Genomic DNA, 18,067 nt, shown 5'->3' on the forward strand with positions numbered 1-18,067 from the left:
TTGCGTCAAAGCCAGATGGATGTCTCTGGGCCCGGGTATTACCAAAAGGTGTTGGGACACTGATTGTTAAGACCTTCAGGGCTCATAAAGGAAGAGGTGGTCCCGAGGGTATTCTGGCCCCTGGCTGCATAGGGCTTTAAGTACCAGCACATGAAACTAGATCGGTACTCAATAGGTAACCAGTGAAGTTCACGCAGCACAGGATGGATCCATGCCCATAGAGACGATGATATCAACATCGGTGCAGCAGCATTCTGCATCAGCTGGAGTTTCCGGAGGAGGGTCAAGGGCAGCCCCACATAGAGAGAGTTACAATAATCTAGCCTGTAGGTGACCATTGCATGGGTCACTGTGGTCAGGTCATGGGGGGCGAGATATGGGACCAACTGTCTGACCCACCTCAGATGGAAAAGGGCCGATCTGGCAGTGATGGTAACCTGGGCCTCCACAGACAGAGAGGCATCCAGGAATACCTCCAAGCTCTTCACCCTTGACATGGGCATCAATGGAGCCCCATCAAAGGATGGGAGCCTGAGCTCTGATCCCAGCCCCCTGTAACCTAGGCACAGTACCTCCATCTTCAATGGATCCAATTTCAGCCGGCTCTGTTGCAATCAACCAGCCACAGCTTGCAATGCCCTACCCAGTCCTTCCAGGGCCGAATCTGGGTGGCCATCCATCAGCAGCTAGAGCTGGGTGTCATCTGCATATTGATGCAGATTATACCTCCGGATAATCTGGGCAAGGGGGCGCATGTAGATGTTGAATAACACTGTGGGGAGAATTGCTCCCTGCAGCACACCACATTCTAATGGGTGCAGCTGGGATAGTTCACCCCCAAGCGCCACCTTCTGTCCCCGACCTTGGAGAAAAGAGACCAGCCATTGTTAAGGCCAGCCCCCATATCCTTGCGTCGGCGAGGTGGTGGGCCAACACTTCATGGTTGACTGTATCAAACACTGCTGACAGATCAAGAAGGATCAGCAGTGCCAAACCACCTCGATCCAGATGCCCCCAGAGATCATCCACCAAGGTGACCAACACCGTCTCCATCCCATGGGCAGGACAGAAGCCAGACTGGAAGGGATCCAGGACAACAGCGTCCTCCAAGAAAGCCTGAAGCTCGTTACCACCGCCCTCTCCACTACCTTGCCCAGGAACAGCAAGTTCGAAACCGGGTGGTAGTTTGCTAGGACCGTAAGGTCCAGAGATGTTTTTTTTCAGGAGAGGATGGGCCACTGGCTCCTTCAAGGCCCCTGGGAATGCCCCTGTTGAGGGGGACAAGTGGATGATCTCCCTCAGGGAAGTTTGTATGCTGTCACCGCAGGCTTTATCCAGCCATCACAGACAAGGGGTGGGTTTCACAGCAGCCAGGGTCTTATCAACTTCATCCTGGGAGAGCAGGCTGAAATCGTTCAAAACTGTACCTAAAGACAGGCAAGGGGCTTCCAGTTCCATTACTGTATCAATTGTGGCTGGAATGTCGTGGTGGAGCGATAAAGTTTTATCTGCAAAATAATCTGCAAAAGCCTTGCAGCCTATATCCAATTCCCTAACATTTGGAATGGCCCGATGCAAAGATGTTAGGGACTGGATTAATCTAAATAATTGAGCTGGGCACAATTTTGCAGAAGCTATGGAGGCAGCATAGAACTCCTTTGCTGCTTTCATCGCCAACTCAAAGGTCTTCATAAAAGACCTATAAGATGTTCTTGTAGCTTCGTCTCGGGCCTTCCACCGCACTCTCTCTAGTCATAATAATACTTTTTATTTATTTATCTCAGCTCCCATTTCATCCACTTCAGCTCCAAGGAATACCAAGGAGTCAAGTTGGTATGGGGGCAGAGAGGGTGCTAGGGAGCAACTACTGGCTATACCAGTCTTCCACCAGCTCATCCAATGGGTTGCCAGAGGGAACTGGATCCCACAGAGCCTCCTGGAACCTATTAGGGTCCATTTGGCTCTGTGGGCAAGCATAAATCCACTTGCCGCCTAAACAGGGAGGGTTAGACATGCCTTAACTGGGCCTTCAGGACAGAGTGTCTGACCATGGTACCACATCCGTGGTATTCATATCCAAGAGCTGATTTCTCCACTAGTCAATCAGGACTCTTCAAAAGCTAAATCATCTTGACTACACAGAGAGATAAAGGCAAACAAACCACTTTTGTGTGGTGAAATTTGTGGCAGCTGTTATGGAGTTGCATAATAACTGTTGTTGTAATTTTTTGTGGGGTGAGGGCTTGCTGTTTATGAGTCTGGTTGTGAAAACGGTAATCAATAAGTAAATAAAACAAGTTTCATTTTCAAGGAAAGTGAAAATCCGGGTCTCATTGTTAACGCGAGTTATTTTAATTAAGTAGTTATCAAAAGGGTTTGCCGCATCCTTCTTGGCCACCAGCAGGGGGGGTGGGGGAGTAGGGTTTCCAGCTGCAGGCTGGGAAAGTCCTGAAGATTTAGGGATGAATCCCGGGAGGACAGGGAACTCAGTGGGGGTCCAATGCCACAGAGTCCACCCTTCAAAGAATCCGTTTTCTCCAGAGGAACTGATCTCTGTGGTCTGGAGATCAGCTGTAACTTCAGGGGGATCCTCAGGTCCACCTGGAGTCAGGAATCCCTAGTTATCAATTCTGTTGATTCTAATGGCATCAGTTATTTCCTTCATAGTTATGGCTATCTTGATAGGTATTTAAGAGTAACAAGTCTGAGAACATTATGCATTTCTTAACTTCCATCTTTAGACAGTCTCCCTTACTTTGGGCCTGCAGGTGAGAACGTGCACGTCTCTCCTCAGATACTCAAAGCTGATGAATAGTCCCAACATTCATACATTCCTAACAGCTTCACTGACCTGACAAAAATCATTGACCTTCTTGCATTTTTTGCTGTCAAGTTACAGACAACTTATGGTGACCCTATAGGATTGCTGCCTTGATGGGGCGAGAGGACTTGTGTGGTTCAGTGAGGCTGTGGGCTATGCCATGCAGGGCCACCCAAGATGGACAGGCCACAGCTGAAATCCCAGACAAAATGTGATCCACTGGAGAAGAAAATGGCAACCCACTCCAGTATCCTTGCTAAGAAAACCCCATGGACAGTAACAAAAGGCTAAAAGATATGGCACTGGAAGATGAGCCCCTCAGGTCAGAAGGTGCCCAATATGCTACTGGGGAAGAGCGGAGGGCAAGTACAAGTAACCACAGAAAGAATGAAGCAGCTGAACCAAAGCTGAAAGGACGCTCAGCTGTGGATGCGTCTGATGGTGAAAGGAAAGTTTGATGCTGCAAAGAACAATACTGCATTTGGAATGTAAGATCTATGAATCAAGATAAGCTGGATATGGTCAAACAAGAGATGGCAAGACTGGACATCGACATCTTGGGAATCAGTGAACTAAAATGGACAGGAATAGGTGAATTTAACTTAGAGGATCACTACATTTACTACTGTGGGCAAGAGTCCCATAGAAGAAATGGTGTGGCCTTTATAGTTAACAAGAGAGTGAGGAAGGCAGTAATGGGATACAATCTCAAAAATGTCAGAATGATCTCAGTCCGTATCCAAGGCAAACCATTCAATATCACAGTAATCCAAGTCTATGCCCCAACCACTGATGCAGAAGAGGCTGAAGTGGACCAGTTCTATGAGGATCTACAACACCTTCTAGAATTAACACCAAAAAAAAATGTCCTCCTCATCATTCGGGACTGGAATGCCAAAGTAGGAAGTCAAAAGGTAACCGGAACAACTGACAAGTTTGGCCTTGGAGAACAAAATGAAGCCGGGCAAAGGCTAATAGAGTTTTGTCAAGAGAACAAGCTGGTCATAGCAAACACCCTCTTCCAACAACTTTAAAGGCGACCCTACACACTGACATCACCTGATGGGCAACACAGAAATCAGATTGATTATATACTCTGCAGTCAAAGATGAAGAAGCAAAAACAAGATCTGGAGCTGACTGCGGCTCAGATCATGAGCTACTCGTTGCAAAATTCAGGCTTAAACTGAAGAAAACTGGGGAAACCATTAGGCCATTCAGGTTTGACCTTGATCACATCCCTTATGAATATACAGTGGAGGTGAAAAATAGGTTTAAGGAACTAGAGTTGATAGAGTGCCGGAAGAACTATGGACGGAGGTTCGTGAAATTGTACAGAAGGCAGCAATCAGCACCATCCCAAAGAAAAAGAAATGTAAGAAAGCAAAGCGGCTGTCTAATGAGGCTTTACAAATAGCTGAGGAAAGAAGGAAAGCGAAAGGCAAAGATTCACCCAACTGATTGCAGATTTCCAGCGAACAGCAAGAAGAGATAAGGAGGCTTGCCTGAAGGAACAATGCAAAGCAACAGAGGAAAATAATAGAATGGGAAGGACAAGAGATCTCTTCAAGAAAATTGGAGAAATCAAGGGAACGTTCCGTGCAAAGATGGCCATGATAAAGGACAAAAATGGTAGGGACCCAACAGAAGCATTAGATATTAAGAAGAAGTGGCAAGAATATACAGAAGAATTATATAAGATGTATCTCAATGTCCTTGACAACCATGATGGTGAAATCGCTGACCTCGAGTCAGGCATTCTGGAGTGTGAAGTCAAATGGGCCTTAGAAAGCATTACTAACAACAAAACAAGCTGAGATGACGGAATCTCAGTTGAGCTATTCAAAGTCCTAAAAGAAGATGCTGTTAAAGTGATGAACACATTATGTCAGCATATTTGGAAAATGCAACAGTGGCCACAGGATTGGAAAAGATCAGTTTATATTCCAATCCCAAAGAAGGGTGATGCCAAGGAATGTTCAAACTATCACACCATTGCACTCATTTCACATACCAGCAGTGTCATGTTGAAGATCCTACAAGCTAGGCTTCAGCAGTATGTAGATTGGGAACTACCAGAAGTTCAAGGTGGGTTTCGGAGAGGTAGAGGAACCAGAGGTCAAATTGCCAACATTTACTGGATTATGGAGAAAGCGCGGGAGTATCAGAAAAACGTCTATTTCTGCTTCACTGACTATGCTAAAGCCTTTGATTGTGTGGATCACAACAAACTGTGGCAAGTCCTTAAAGAGATGTGTGTACCAGCCCATCTCACACATCTCCTGAGAAACCTATATAAAGGTCAAGAAGCAACTGTCAGAACGGAAAATGGAACAACTGATTGGTTTAGAATAGGGAAGGAGGTTAGACAAGGATGTATATTGTCACCCTGCTTATTTAATATATATGCAGAGCACATCATGCGGAATGCCAGCCTGGATGAAGCGCAAGCCAGAATTAAGATTACCGGGAAAAACATCAACAACCTCAGATATGCAGATGACACCACTCTAATGGCAGAAAGTGATGGTCCTTATGGTCCAGCTCTCACAGTGAGGAGGACCTAAAGAGGACCTAAAGAACCTCTTGTTGAAGGTGAAAAAGGAGAGCACAAAAGTAGACTTGAAACTCAACATTAAAAAAATTAAGATCATGGCATCTGGTCCCATCACAGCTTGGCAAATAGAAGGGGAAGACATGGAAGTAGTGACAGACTTCACAATTCTGGGATCCAAGATCACTGCAGATGGTGACTGTAGCCATGAAATTAAAAGACGTTTGCTCCTTGGGAGGACAGCTATGGTGAACCTGGGCAGTATAATAAAAAGTAGAGACATTACCCTGCCAGCAAAAGTCCATATAGTCAAAGTGATGGTATTCCCAGTAGTAATGTATGGCTGTGAGAGCTGGACCATAAGGAAGGCCGAGCACAGAAGAATAGATGCTTTTGAGCTGTGGTGCTGGAGAAGAATCTTGAGAGTCCCTTGGACTGTAAGAAGATCAAATCAGTCAGTCCTAAGGGAAATCAACCCCCTGGAAGGTCAGATGCTGAAGCTGAAGCTCAAATACTTTGGCCCCCAAATGAGAAGGGAGCACTCCCTGGAGAAGACCCTGATGCTGGGAAAGACAGAAGGCAAAAGAAGAAGGGGACAGCAAAAGATGAGATGGCTGGACAGCATTACTGATGCAATTAACACGAATTTCAGCAGACTTCGGAGGATGGTAGAAGACAGGAGGGCCTGCCGTGACTTGGTCCATGGGGTCACAAAGAGTCGGACTCGACTGTGTGACTGAACAGCAAAATAGGGTCTTCGAGGTAAGAGACATTCAGAGGTTGTTTATCATTGGCTGTCTCTGTGGACTTTTTTGTTGGCCCTGGACTTTCTTGGTGGTCTCCCATACAAATACTAAGCAGGGCCCACCCTGCTTAGCTTCCAAGATCTGACACATTCAGGCTAGCTTGGGGTATCCAGGTCAAGGCAATCATTTAATAAGAAGATGTAATTCCATCATCTTATATATTTCCTTTAAGTTGGACAGAGAATCCTGGACTTGGGGAGGGGGGCTGTTTTCACTTCTTAATGTAAATTTTTTGTTTGTTTGTTTTATTTTCAATCCTTCAGTTTATACATGTAACAAAAAATAACAAAAAAAAATAGGATTAACACCATCCTATAACACTTAATTATTTACAGGAAGAGATGGATTGTGGTATTAAAACCCACATCGCAAATTAATATCAAACCACCATGCCTCATAGACAACAATATAATATAACAATTATTGATAGTATCAGATAAATTTCAATTTTTATCCAACCACAAATATACTTTCTCCCATTTTTCTTTCGCTACGTTCTTAGGAATCCCTTTAACCAAATTGGCCAAAATATCCATTTCCGCCACTTGTAAAATTTTTTGAATTACGTCTTCCTTCTGTGGGACCACCTTTAGTTTCCAACACTTGGCAAATAAAATTCTGGCCGCCGTTAAAATATATACTGTAATATACTCAACTTCACGGGGTACAAAATCTCTAACTAACGAAAGTAACATAATTTCTGGTTTCAAAACAAAATTTACCTTGAGTATTTCTACTAATGTTCCATGAATAACTTTCCAAAATCTCTTTGATACATGACACGTCCACCATAGATGATAGAAGGATCCTATCATCATTTCACATTTCCAACATTTGGGTGGGATAGACTGATTAATTTTATTTAATTGCACCGGAGTAATGTACCATCTATGAAAAAGCTTAAAAAAAATTTCTCGAAAATTGACCGGCTTTATAATCTTATAATTATTTTTCCATAGTAACTCCCATTGTTCCAAGGTTATATTTATCTTTAAATTATTCGACCATCTTATCATCGTTTCTTTCACAGTTTCCTCCTCAAGCTTCATTTGCATCAAATAATTGTAAACCTTCTTAATAACTTTTTCCTGTCTTGTAGCTAATATTGTGTCAAAGTCAAAATTCTCCTTAGTAAATTATTCCCCCTGGGGTTTTTTTGCCAGCGACCGACATGACATCTAATGAATTCCTCTAATTTTAAAATTTTACACTTCTTAATGTAAATTTCATGTGCCAGCTATTCTAAGCTTGAGAACTGAAGTATGGCAACTTACACTACTAAGGAACAGCACCAGGGTTTAATAAAAGCCATATGAGAATATCTTGCCAAGCTTCTGTCTCTCCACTGCTTTTTCCTGGTGTAGAACACTTCCAGAGTACTGGTTTGGCTGAGTGAAGGAGAACAGAAGGAGGAGATGTTCACTCTCTTCCTCCCCATTGAGCAAATATCTATCCAAGAGCAAGGTCTGCCAAATCAGTCAGGTATTGTTCCCAAGAATAGCTGGCTCTCACTAAGTGATTTGCCCAATTTGTCAGTGAATACCATCTAACTGTGCAGCACTGATTGTAGTTTGGATTGCAATAAGCTTTTCATCCCTGTGGGGTTTTTTTTTAAAGAAACAGGGTATCAGAAACATTTTATTTAGTCCCTAAAGTGAGCATGCAATGTATTGCCCCAGCTAAAAATAGGAGAGAGTGTACAGGAGCAACTGGGATAGGAGCAATATTTCTGCCTTCACTGGTCAATAGTTCTCAAGGCTATCTTTACTGTACATTTTAATACCACCTTTCCTCTAGGAAAGAGCCCCGTGGCGCAGAGTGTTAAAGCTGCAGTACTGCAGTCCTAAGCTCTGCTCATGACCTGAGTTCGATCCCCAGTGGAAGCTGAGCTGTCAGGTAGCCGGCTCCAGGTTGACTCAGCCTTTCATCCTTCTGAGGTCGGAAAAATGTGTACCCATCTTGCTAGGGGGGGAAGCGTAGATGACTGGGGAAGGCAATGGCAAACCACCCTGTAAAAGTCTGCCGTGAAAATGCTGTGAAAGCAACGTCACCCCAGAGTTGGAAACGACTGGTGCTTGCACAGGGGACCTTTCCTTCCTCTAGGAAGCTCAGGACAGCAGACTTTCATTCTCCTTTCCCCATTTTAGCATCTCAACCATTCTATTAAGTACTTTCATTCAAGAGAGTGCAGATGACTCAATGTGAGCTCGAAGGCAGTGTGTGGATTTGAATCCAGATGTCTCAAATTCTGCTTCTGTACTCTAACCACTACTGGCTCATGCAACACCATGATCCATAATCTGGATTCTTTCCTCATCTTTGCAAATGGCAGGGAGGCAGAATGTTTGCAAACTAAAGGCATATCTTGGTTGAACCACACAGCTCATAAAAGCCCTCCAGATTGAGGGCTTTTCCCTAATTATATTGATTTTTTTTAAAAAAAATTCTATAATATTAAGAATTTTTTCAACCAAACCACACAATTACGTCCCCTTTTGGTCAAAGAAACGGAGCAGCTGTGTTCCCTGAGTAGCCTGCAACAAGCATTCATTCAGAGATGAATTTAAAAAAAAAACAACAACACATAAGATATTCAATGTATAAGACAGGATCAAGCCTTCAGCCCTATGCTTTACTTGGGAGTAAAGCCCACTGAAATCTGAGGGACTTACTTGTCAGATCAGGCTACCTATGGGATACATAGGTAGTTTTGGGAAAGGTACAATTTAATGTTGTATTCCTTAACCACAATTCTCCTGACTTGTAAATGCCTTTGCCTGTATTCCTCTGTCTGGCTGCATAAACAGCCTTTGATTTTGTTAGCCTGTTTCCTTGCTATTGCATGTATTCTATTTGGTTGAATTAGACCCTCGGGACCTCCAGATATTATCCTTTCATTCTGATCCTGTTGGGGAGGGGATATTCTTTTGGCAGAAGGCATGACTTCATTCTCATGTTTCCTAGGTGTCATTCTCTATTCAAAATATGCTATTTTTAAAAGTCACACTTCACAACGTCAAAGGGGGAGGTTGCACATCAAGAACTTCTTTACACTTACAAATCACAAAGGCTCAGCTTCTACTGAAAGATATGAACGAGTTGCAGACTTACAGCTCCCAAATTTCAGCGGACAAGCATGCCCATCCATAGGGAAGTTTACCAGCCACATTGGACAGTCTGCATTGATGGTAAGTCTAAGAAGAAAGTAGAGCCAGACTAAATAGAATCATCACCAGAGGAACAAAAAAAAAATGTGAAAGGAAAAATTAGAGGGAGACCTTACCTCATTGTATAGAGAACTGTCCCATTCTGCATTATCCTGAAAAGTCGGTTAGGAGTTGTCATATTATGAGCAATGGACTTTTTGCCATTTCTAAAAAAGGTGTCTGGGGTCCAGATTTTACTGACCATCAGATTGTTCAGTCTCAAAATTTCAGTAGGTCCACCAAATTTCAACCTCTCATCAATCCAGGTTTGCCGGAAAAAAACATCCATTGTATATTCCTAGAAGAAAACAAGCCGATCCTCAATCAGAACCAAACAGAATTTACCTACGCACGTTAACCAAATTTAACTTATTGCTAAAACTTATCTCCTTTAAGTAGTTACTAAAAAGGAATCGGCCTATGGAAAAAATACTACATGTCCCATGTTGTATTAAGTAGTTCCAAACCAATGGAGAAACGTCGACACCGGGGTGACATGATAGAGGTTTACAAGATAATGCATGGGATGGAGAAAGTAGAGAAAGAAGTACTTTTCTCCCTTTCTCACAATACAAGAACTCGTGGGCATTTGATGAAATTGCTGAGCATTCAGGTTAAAACGGATAAAAGGAAGTACTTCTTCACCCAAAGGGTGATTAACATGTGGAATTCACTGCCACAGGAGGTGGTGGCGGCCACAAGCATAGCCAGCTTCAAGAGGGGTTTAGATAAAAATATGGAGCAGAGGTCCATCAGTGGCTATTAGCCACAGTGTGTGTGTATATATAATTTTTTTTTTTGCCACTGTGTGACACAGAGTGTTGGACTGGATGGGCCATTGGCCTGATCTAACAGGGTTTCTCTTATGTTCTTAATCAACAAACAGATCATCTCCCTTCACTATAATGGAGATCTTATTTTTATTCCTAAAACAGAACGTGATTCCTGATTACCACTAATGATGTAATATAAGGTATGAAGTGAGCAGAGGTTTCAATTTAATGGGGTTGGGGGAGGCTAAAAGCACACCCAGAGAAAAAAATGAGGAAGTAGGAGGGATGAGATTTAGTGGGGGATTTTTATTTTTGCGATGATAATAGCAAGCAGGTTTCATAGGATTGGATTACATGCAAAGTTAAGCAGGGCTGAGATACCTTTCTGATAATCCCTTTTCTTGAAAATATCATTGTGAAGCTGTTGCTCTGTTTCTTGGGACAAGGTAGGCTGCAGCACTTAAGGAACTAAACTGGCTACAGATGTAGAAAATTTTATTTCATTGATTCATAATCTTTTAATACATCCACTCATCTGCACTACAAAAGTCTTACTATCTTCTTTGGCACTGCATTATGATTCATGGATTGATTTGTTACATCTTCATCCTGCCTTTCCTCCAAGGACCTCAATGAGGCTTTTCCTTTCTCCGTTTTGTCCTCACAACAACCTTATGAGGTAGGTTAAGATGAAGAAGAAGATACTGGATTTATATCCCACTCTCCACTCCAAATCTCAGAGTGGCTCACAATCTCCTTTATTTTCCTCCCTCACACCCTGTGAGGTGGGTGGGGTTGAGAGGACTCTCACAACAGCTGCCCTTTCAAGGACAACCTCTGCCTGAGCTATAGGTGACCCAAGGCCATTCCAGCAGGTGCAAGGGAGGAGTGGGGAATCAAACCCAGTGCTCCCAGATAAGAGTCCGCACACTTCACCACCACATCAAACTGGTTAAGACTGACAGAGGGTGATAACCCAAGGTCACTAAGTAGATTATGTGGCAAAGCAAGGAATTGAACCTGGGTCTCTAGGATCCTTTAGTTTAGAGATTTGTAGCAAGTCTTGATGACCCTTCCCATTTCAAATTCTTTTTGAATACATCGCTACACATTTTGCAAGGATCTGCAAGAAGTCTTTATAGGTAAAGAGCCCTTTGAGCCTTTTGGAATAGAGATAAAACACGAAAGACCAGCATTTAGGTTTAATCCTGAGTCCTGACCTAAACGTTCCTTAAATGCAACCAACTCGATGACCCCATGAAGTTCTACCTAGGGGGAGTTTCAACCCAAAAGGTGAGCAGAGGTGGTCTGCCATTGCTTGTCTCTGTGTAGAGACTCTGGACTTCCTTGGTGGTCTCTCATCCAAATCCTAACTGTGGCCAACCACGCTTCGTTTACAATCTCTGACAAGACTGGGCTGCTAGAACTCCCACCATATTTATTTATGCAGCAGTAAGTCTCAAGATTTCAGTGACAACTGCAGGTATGATCAGGACTTTCTCTTTCTTTACACCAGAACCTAAAGCTAACTTGAAACGGCATCCAGCTTCCAGCATGAAAGGGGGAAGGGCCGCATCCCTGACTGCCTGTTGCCATCCGCTCTTCCACGGAGCAAAGGAAACACTTGGAGCACTCCAACTGGCATGCGTTTGAATAAACGTCACTTCAGTGCCACAACTTAAAATGCCTCCTTAATGCCGACAGGAACCTGCCTTTCCGGCCTTGCAACGGTTGAGAGAAAAGGGAGGAAGTGGCATGGCGAGAAAAGGATTCGCCTCGGCGACCTACTTGAAACTCAAACTGCCCCGTTCTCACTTGGCCATTCACTCCGGGTTTCTCTCACTGCAAGCCTCAGTCAGCAAAGCGGCACCACATCCCTCCGAGGCAGAGATTGCCCAAAAAGATTAGAGCGAGTAATCTGCTCTAATGACAGTCCACTCAGATGCTACCGTAATGAATCCTGCAGAATGGGGGCAAGCCAGGGGGAGGGAGAGAGAGACCCATACTCTAGCATTATAGCCACTGCTTAGAAGGAACTTGGCTTTTAACTAGCACGGGGGAGGGTGGGGGGGGGGGGCATGGATCTGATTCTTACCATTTCCACATCGGATACAGGACCAAAGCTGGTCACGTAGATATCTGTCTTGACTTCCGTCACCGCTCCTGGAATGCAGTTCAGTGTTGAGGAGAGAAAAAGAATGCAAGATTTCGGTGACACGAATGCACTTCTGCAAGCACTTCTGCTTCCACCCCGCAGAACCGCCTCCACAACTTCCAAGCACCTTGTGCTCCCTTTGCTAGGAAACGACGTGCCCAAAAGTGAGAGATGTGGGGCGACTCAGCAGGCCAGCCCAGGAGGCAAAGAGCGATGCAATTCCCCCCTCTTCCCATCCCCAACGACCTAGGGCGAGTCCAGCAAGGTCTACTCGGGAGCAAGCCTTATCGAGGGCCTAGGCGTATCCGTCAACTTGACAGCTCTCTCCCTAGCAGTCTTATTTCGATGCCATCAAGTAAGGTTCAGGACAGGTAGAGGGAGGTCAAGTCAGGACAGGCTGGATTCTCCAAGTCCCCTTGGGTAAGAAGAAGAAGATAAGAAGATATTGGATTTATATCCCGCCCTCCACTCCGAAGAGTCTCAGAGCGGCTCACAATCTCCTTTACCTTCCTCCCCCACAACAGACACCCTGTGAGGTGGGTGGGGCTGAGAGGGCTCTCACAGCAGCTGCCCTTTCAAGGACAACCTCTGCCAGAGCTATGGCTGACCCAAGGCCATGCCAGCAGGTGCAAGTGGAGGAGTGGGGAATCAAACCCGGTTCTCCCAGATAAGAGTCTGCACACTTCACCACTACACCAAACTGGCTCTCCGATGTGGAAATGGTAAGAAAGAAAGAGAAAGAGGAAAACTTTAGCAAAAAGAAAAAAAAAAGCACCTGGGTCGCCTCGGCCTCCAAAACCGGGTCGGAGCCGGTTGTCGTAACCCTCCAAAAGGTCGTCGAGGATGCGGGTGATGCTCTCGGAGTAGAGGGCGCCGTCGGGGGCGGCGAAGGCCGCCGCCAGCGACTCGTCGAGGCTGCAAGGGCGAGCAAAGGCAGGCAGAGTCCAAACCCGTCCCGGCGCGCTTGCTTCCCTCCTTCCCCGCGAAGTGTGCACGCTCCCGGGCGCACTCACGCCTCCTGCGCCCGCCCCGCCGGCCAGGAGAGCCTCCCCGCTCACCTCTCCGCTAGGACTTACCAGGCGGTGAAGCACGCCCAAGAGAGCCACCAAGCCATGCCTGCGCGTTGCCCCCGAGCCCCTGGCGCCCTCCCGGTCACCTGGAGCCCATCTGCCTTTCGTCCTCCCCACCCCCCTTCTGCTTACTCGCTCTAACTCCCGCGCTGGGGAAGCGCAGATGGGCAGATGGCCGTGGCCCCACCTTCCCGGGTCGCTGCTTCCCCCTCCTCCTCCTCCTCCCCAGAGTGGGGGGACTGCTTTGCTTTCCCTCCGCCGGCCTGCAGGCTCAGCTGAGCGCTCCGCTTGTGGAATTGCAGTTGGAAGGGACGGGGCCCGGCCGGAGAGCGGTGGCAATAATCGGAGGAGGCATTAGGGGAGATTAAGAGGAAGGAAGCCACCGCTAGTTGCGGCGCGGAATTAGCAGAGGCCCGTTAGGAAATCTGGGCGAGCGCTGGCGTCTTGCTGATTAGAGATTACGCTCGCAATGGCCTCAGCTTTTATTATGTGATGGTTCATAGAGAGATTATTATGCAGGCTGCACATGATTAGGAACCCCCCCCAAAATATATATGTATATATATAACAGCAGGTTAGTACAACTAAGTACGATGCAAGGCCTGCTTACGGTCTAGGGAAGAAAACAGCAAACAGGCCAAATGAAATATATACATATATGAAATATATTTGAAATATATATTGAATGACTGGGCTATCCAGTAAAATAGTCCTGATGAATGGCCACTGAACACCTGTTTATCTGCATCAGCCATTGTGATCCAAAAGTGTTTAATTATGTGCCAGATCGAACTGTTACAGATGAATCCTAAATCTGCTTCTCTTGAAAGTCCTGTTGCATTCACAAAACTTTTCTCCACGTAAGGCCGAATAGGATTGCAACCGTAACTGAAGGGTACCATCGGTCGTCACAGTTTCCTCAATCGCACCTTTCTAGAAATATGAACCCCAGCTCGTTTCACGGCTCGGCTAAGGTAATGCACTTGGATTCAAACGGAGTCGATGCCATCCCCAAAAGTCATCCAGGCGCATTCACGCTTCAGCTTCAAGGAGCAGAGGATCCGACTGGGGCGGTTTCGACGTTCTCCGCCCCATAATTGCAAGACAAAACGAACGGCCCGGTGAACACATCACAATGTGGTGTTATGGTCCAGACGGAGGTTAGGAAGACTTCAAATGTTTGCATGTGGGCTCAGGAATATCTGCATAAATTACTGGAGGAAACGGTTAGTGCAACTAAGTACGATGAAAGGCCTGCTTATGGTCTAGGGAAGAAAACAGCAAACAGGCCAAATGAAATATATATATATATTTCAAATATATTTCATATATATATATTTCATTTGGCCTGTTTGCTGTTTTCTTCCCTAGACCATAAGCAGGCCTTTCATCGTACTTAGCTGTACTAACCGTTTCCTCCAGTAATGTATGCAGATATTCCTGAGCCCACCTGCAAACATTTGAGGTCTTCCTAACCTCCGTCTGGACCATAACACCACATTGTGATGTGTTCACCGGGGCCGTTCGTTTTGTCTTGCAATTATGGGGCGGAGAACGTCGAAACCGCCCCAGTCGGATCCTCTGCTCCTTGAAGCTGAAGCGTGAATGCGCCTGGATGACTTTTGGGGATGGCATCGACTCCGTTTGAATCCAAGTGCATTACCTTAGCCGAGCCGTGAAACGAGCTGGGGTTCATATTTCTAGAAAGGTGCGATTGAGGAAACTGTGACGACCGATGGTACCCTTCAGTTACGGTTGCAATCCTATTCGGCCTTACGTGGAGAAAAGTTTTGTGAATTCAACAGGACTTTCAAGAGAAGCAGATTTAGGATTCATCTGGAACAGTTCAATCTGGCACATAATTAAACACTTTTGGATCCTAATGGCTGATGCAGATAAACAGGTGTTCGGTGGCCATTCATCAGGCCTATTTTACTGGATAGCCCAGTCATTCATTGGTATTGGACTTTTCCAGCGTTCAAAAAACTAATTTCAGTATTGAAATGACACAGTATAATGTGGTAGAATGCTGTTTGTACTTTGATCCCAAGTATATGAGAGATGAAAAAGATTCAGTATTCCACCATACACATGAACATATGAAGCTGCCTTATACTGAATCAGACCCTTGGTCCATCAAAGTCAGTATTGTCTTCTCAGACTGGCAGCGGCTCTCCAGGGTCTCAAGCTGAGGTTTTCCACACCTATTTGCCTGGACCCTTTTTTGGAGATGCCAGGGATTGAACCTGGGACCTTCTGCTTCCCGAGCAGATGCTCTACCACTGAGCCACCATCCCTCCCCTGCTCTCCAGGGTCTCAAGCTGAGGTTTTCACACCTATTTGCCTGGTCCCATTTTTGGAGATGCCAGGGATTGAACCTGGGACCTTCTGCTTCCAAAGCAGATGCTCTACCACTGAGCCACCATCCCTCCCCTGCTCTCCAGGGTCTCAAGCTGAGGTTTTCCACACCTATTTGCCTGGACCCGTTTTTGGAGATGCCAGGGATTGAACCTGGGACCTTCTGCTTCCCAAGCAGATGCTCTACCACTGAGCCACCATCCCTCCCCTGCTCTCCAGGGTCTCAAGCTGAGGTTTTCCACACCTATTTGCCTGGACCCGTTTTTGGAGATGCCAGGGATTGAACCTGGGACCTTCTGCTTCCAAAGCAGATGCTCTACCACTGAGCCACCATCCCTCCCCTGCTCTCCAGGGTCTCAAGCTGAGGTTTTCCACACCTATTTGCCTGGACCCGTTTTTGGAGATGCCAGGGATTGAACCTGGGACATTCTGCTTCCCAAGCAGATGCGTCTACCACTGAACCACCATCCCTCCCCTGCTCTCCAGGGTCTCAAGCTGAGGTTTTCACACCTATTTGCCTGGTCCCATTTTTGGAGATGCCAGGGATTGAACCTGGGACCTTCTGCTTCCCAAGCAGATGCTCTACCACTGAGCCACCATCCCTCCCCTGCTCTCCAGGGTCTCAAGCTGAGGTTTTTCACACCTATTTGCCTGGACCCGTTTTTGGAGATGCCAGGGATTGAACCTGGGACCTTCTGCTTCCCAAGCAGATGCTCTACCACTGAGCCACCATCCCTCCCCTGCTCTCCAGGGTCTCAAGCCGAGGTTTTTCACACCTATTTGCCTGGACCCGTTTTTGGAGATGCCAGGGATTGAACCTGGGACCTTCTGCTTCCCGAGCAGATGCTCTACCACTGAGCCACCATCCCTCCCCTGTTCTCCAGGGTCTCAAGCTGAGGTTTTCCACACCTATTTGCCTGGACCCATTTTTGGAGATGCCAGGGATTGAACCTGGTACCTTCTGCTTCCAAAGCAGATGCTCTACCACTGAGCCACCATCCCTCCCCTGCTCTCGAGGGTCTCAAGCTGAGGTTTTCCACACCTATTTGCCTGGACCCGTTTTTGGAGATGCCAGGGATTGAACCTGGGACCTTCTGCTTCCCAAGCAGATGCTCTACCACTGAGCGACCATCTCTCCCCTGCTCTCCAGGGTCTCAAGCTGCGGTTTTCCACATCTATTTGTCTGGACCCTTTTTTGGAGATGCCAGGGATTGAACCTGGGCCCTTCTGCTTCACCAAGCAGACGCTCTACCACCGAGCCACCGTCCCTCCCCAATAATGAAACTAAGCTCCAGCTCGCCAGCATCACAGTTAAATCAGTCCTTACTTAACCAAGATAAAGGACCACTTATTCCCATACAAACCTGCCTGGACACATCAAGAACATCCTTAGCAACCTAATTGCATTTGTTGTATTGGGGCTGGCTATGAAGAAAATGGTGTTCCTTGTATTGATATCAAAACTGTAGAACTCCTTCCCACAGGAGGTATGCCTCAGGCAGTTCTCTACTAGGGAGCTTTGGAAGTGCTCAGAAGTGCTGTTACTTTAAGTTATGTTTGTTTGCTGCTAATGTTCTTGGCTGCTTTTCTTTTTTAATATTTTAGTCTGATGTGGTTTTAATTTGTATATTGCCTTTTGATAACTGACCAGGAGCATTGAAAGGAAAGTCATAATATTTTAATACATCATATATAATTTAAATGAAATAAGCGGGGGGGGGGGGGAACCAAGCTACTGCAGTACCTTGATGATATGATCACATAAAAATGATGATGAAGAGAGTGGATTTATACACCACGCTTCCCTACCTGAAGGAGTCTCAGAATGGCATACAATGAATCTCCCTTCCTGTCCCATCCCCACAACAGACACCCTGTGAGGTAGGTGGGGCTCATGAACAGAACAGCTCTGAGAGTTATGACTGACCCAAGGCCATTCTAGCAGCTGCAAGTGGAGGAGTGGGGAATCAAACTCAGTTCTCCCAGATAAGAGTCAGCACACTTAACCACTACACCAAACTGGCTCTCGGTTCCACATTTCGTACTGAAGAACATATCATTCATTCCTTTGTCCTCTATAACTATTATTCATTATTATCCGTTTATTTATTGCAAAATAAGGGGTTGAGAAAAGTGGTTTAATCAAATGGTGGCAGTGGGAAATTAGCAATCTAATAAAATGGGTCTTAAAGAAGAAGAAGACTGCAGTTTTATACCCCACCCTTCTCTCTGAATCAGAGACGCAGAGTGGCTTACAATCTCCTATATCTTCTCCCCCAACAAAGACACCCTGTGAGGTGGGTGGGGCTGGAGAGGGCTCTCACA

The 18,067-nt window shown here is 45.8% G+C and overlaps 1 protein-coding gene and 3 non-coding genes across 5 annotated transcripts in view; all 4 read right to left on the reverse strand.

The window, feature by feature from the left end:
* Positions 1-13,463, reverse strand: part of GABRA6 (gamma-aminobutyric acid type A receptor subunit alpha6) — an 89,969-nt gene extending 76,506 nt beyond the window's left edge. The window contains exons 1-5 of one of the 2 annotated variants that reach the window (XM_060238343.1): positions 13,391-13,463; positions 13,090-13,229; positions 12,255-12,322; positions 9,464-9,684; positions 9,292-9,374 (exon numbers count right to left, since the gene is read on the reverse strand). In XM_060238343.1, coding sequence (XP_060094326.1) covers positions 9,292-9,374; positions 9,464-9,684; positions 12,255-12,322; positions 13,090-13,229; positions 13,391-13,428 — 550 coding nt within the window. In that variant the 5' untranslated portion in view covers positions 13,429-13,463. The remainder of the gene's footprint in view (positions 1-9,291; positions 9,375-9,463; positions 9,685-12,254; positions 12,323-13,089; positions 13,230-13,390) is intronic. The other variant, XM_060238344.1, reaches the window with a different exon arrangement.
* Positions 13,464-15,741: 2,278 nt separating this feature from the next.
* TRNAP-UGG (transfer RNA proline (anticodon UGG)) lies at positions 15,742-15,816 on the reverse strand. The gene has a single exon. It is a non-coding gene; the product is annotated as a tRNA-Pro (tRNA).
* A 191-nt stretch (positions 15,817-16,007) lies between these two features.
* On the reverse strand, positions 16,008-16,082 carry TRNAP-UGG (transfer RNA proline (anticodon UGG)). The gene has a single exon. It is a non-coding gene; the product is annotated as a tRNA-Pro (tRNA).
* Positions 16,083-16,672: 590 nt separating this feature from the next.
* On the reverse strand, positions 16,673-16,747 carry TRNAP-UGG (transfer RNA proline (anticodon UGG)). The gene has a single exon. It is a non-coding gene; the product is annotated as a tRNA-Pro (tRNA).
* Positions 16,748-18,067: the final 1,320 nt, after the last annotated feature.

This window comes from Heteronotia binoei, chromosome 5, assembly GCF_032191835.1.
Source record: "Heteronotia binoei isolate CCM8104 ecotype False Entrance Well chromosome 5, APGP_CSIRO_Hbin_v1, whole genome shotgun sequence".
NCBI classification, from domain to species: Eukaryota; Metazoa; Chordata; class Lepidosauria; order Squamata; family Gekkonidae; genus Heteronotia; species Heteronotia binoei.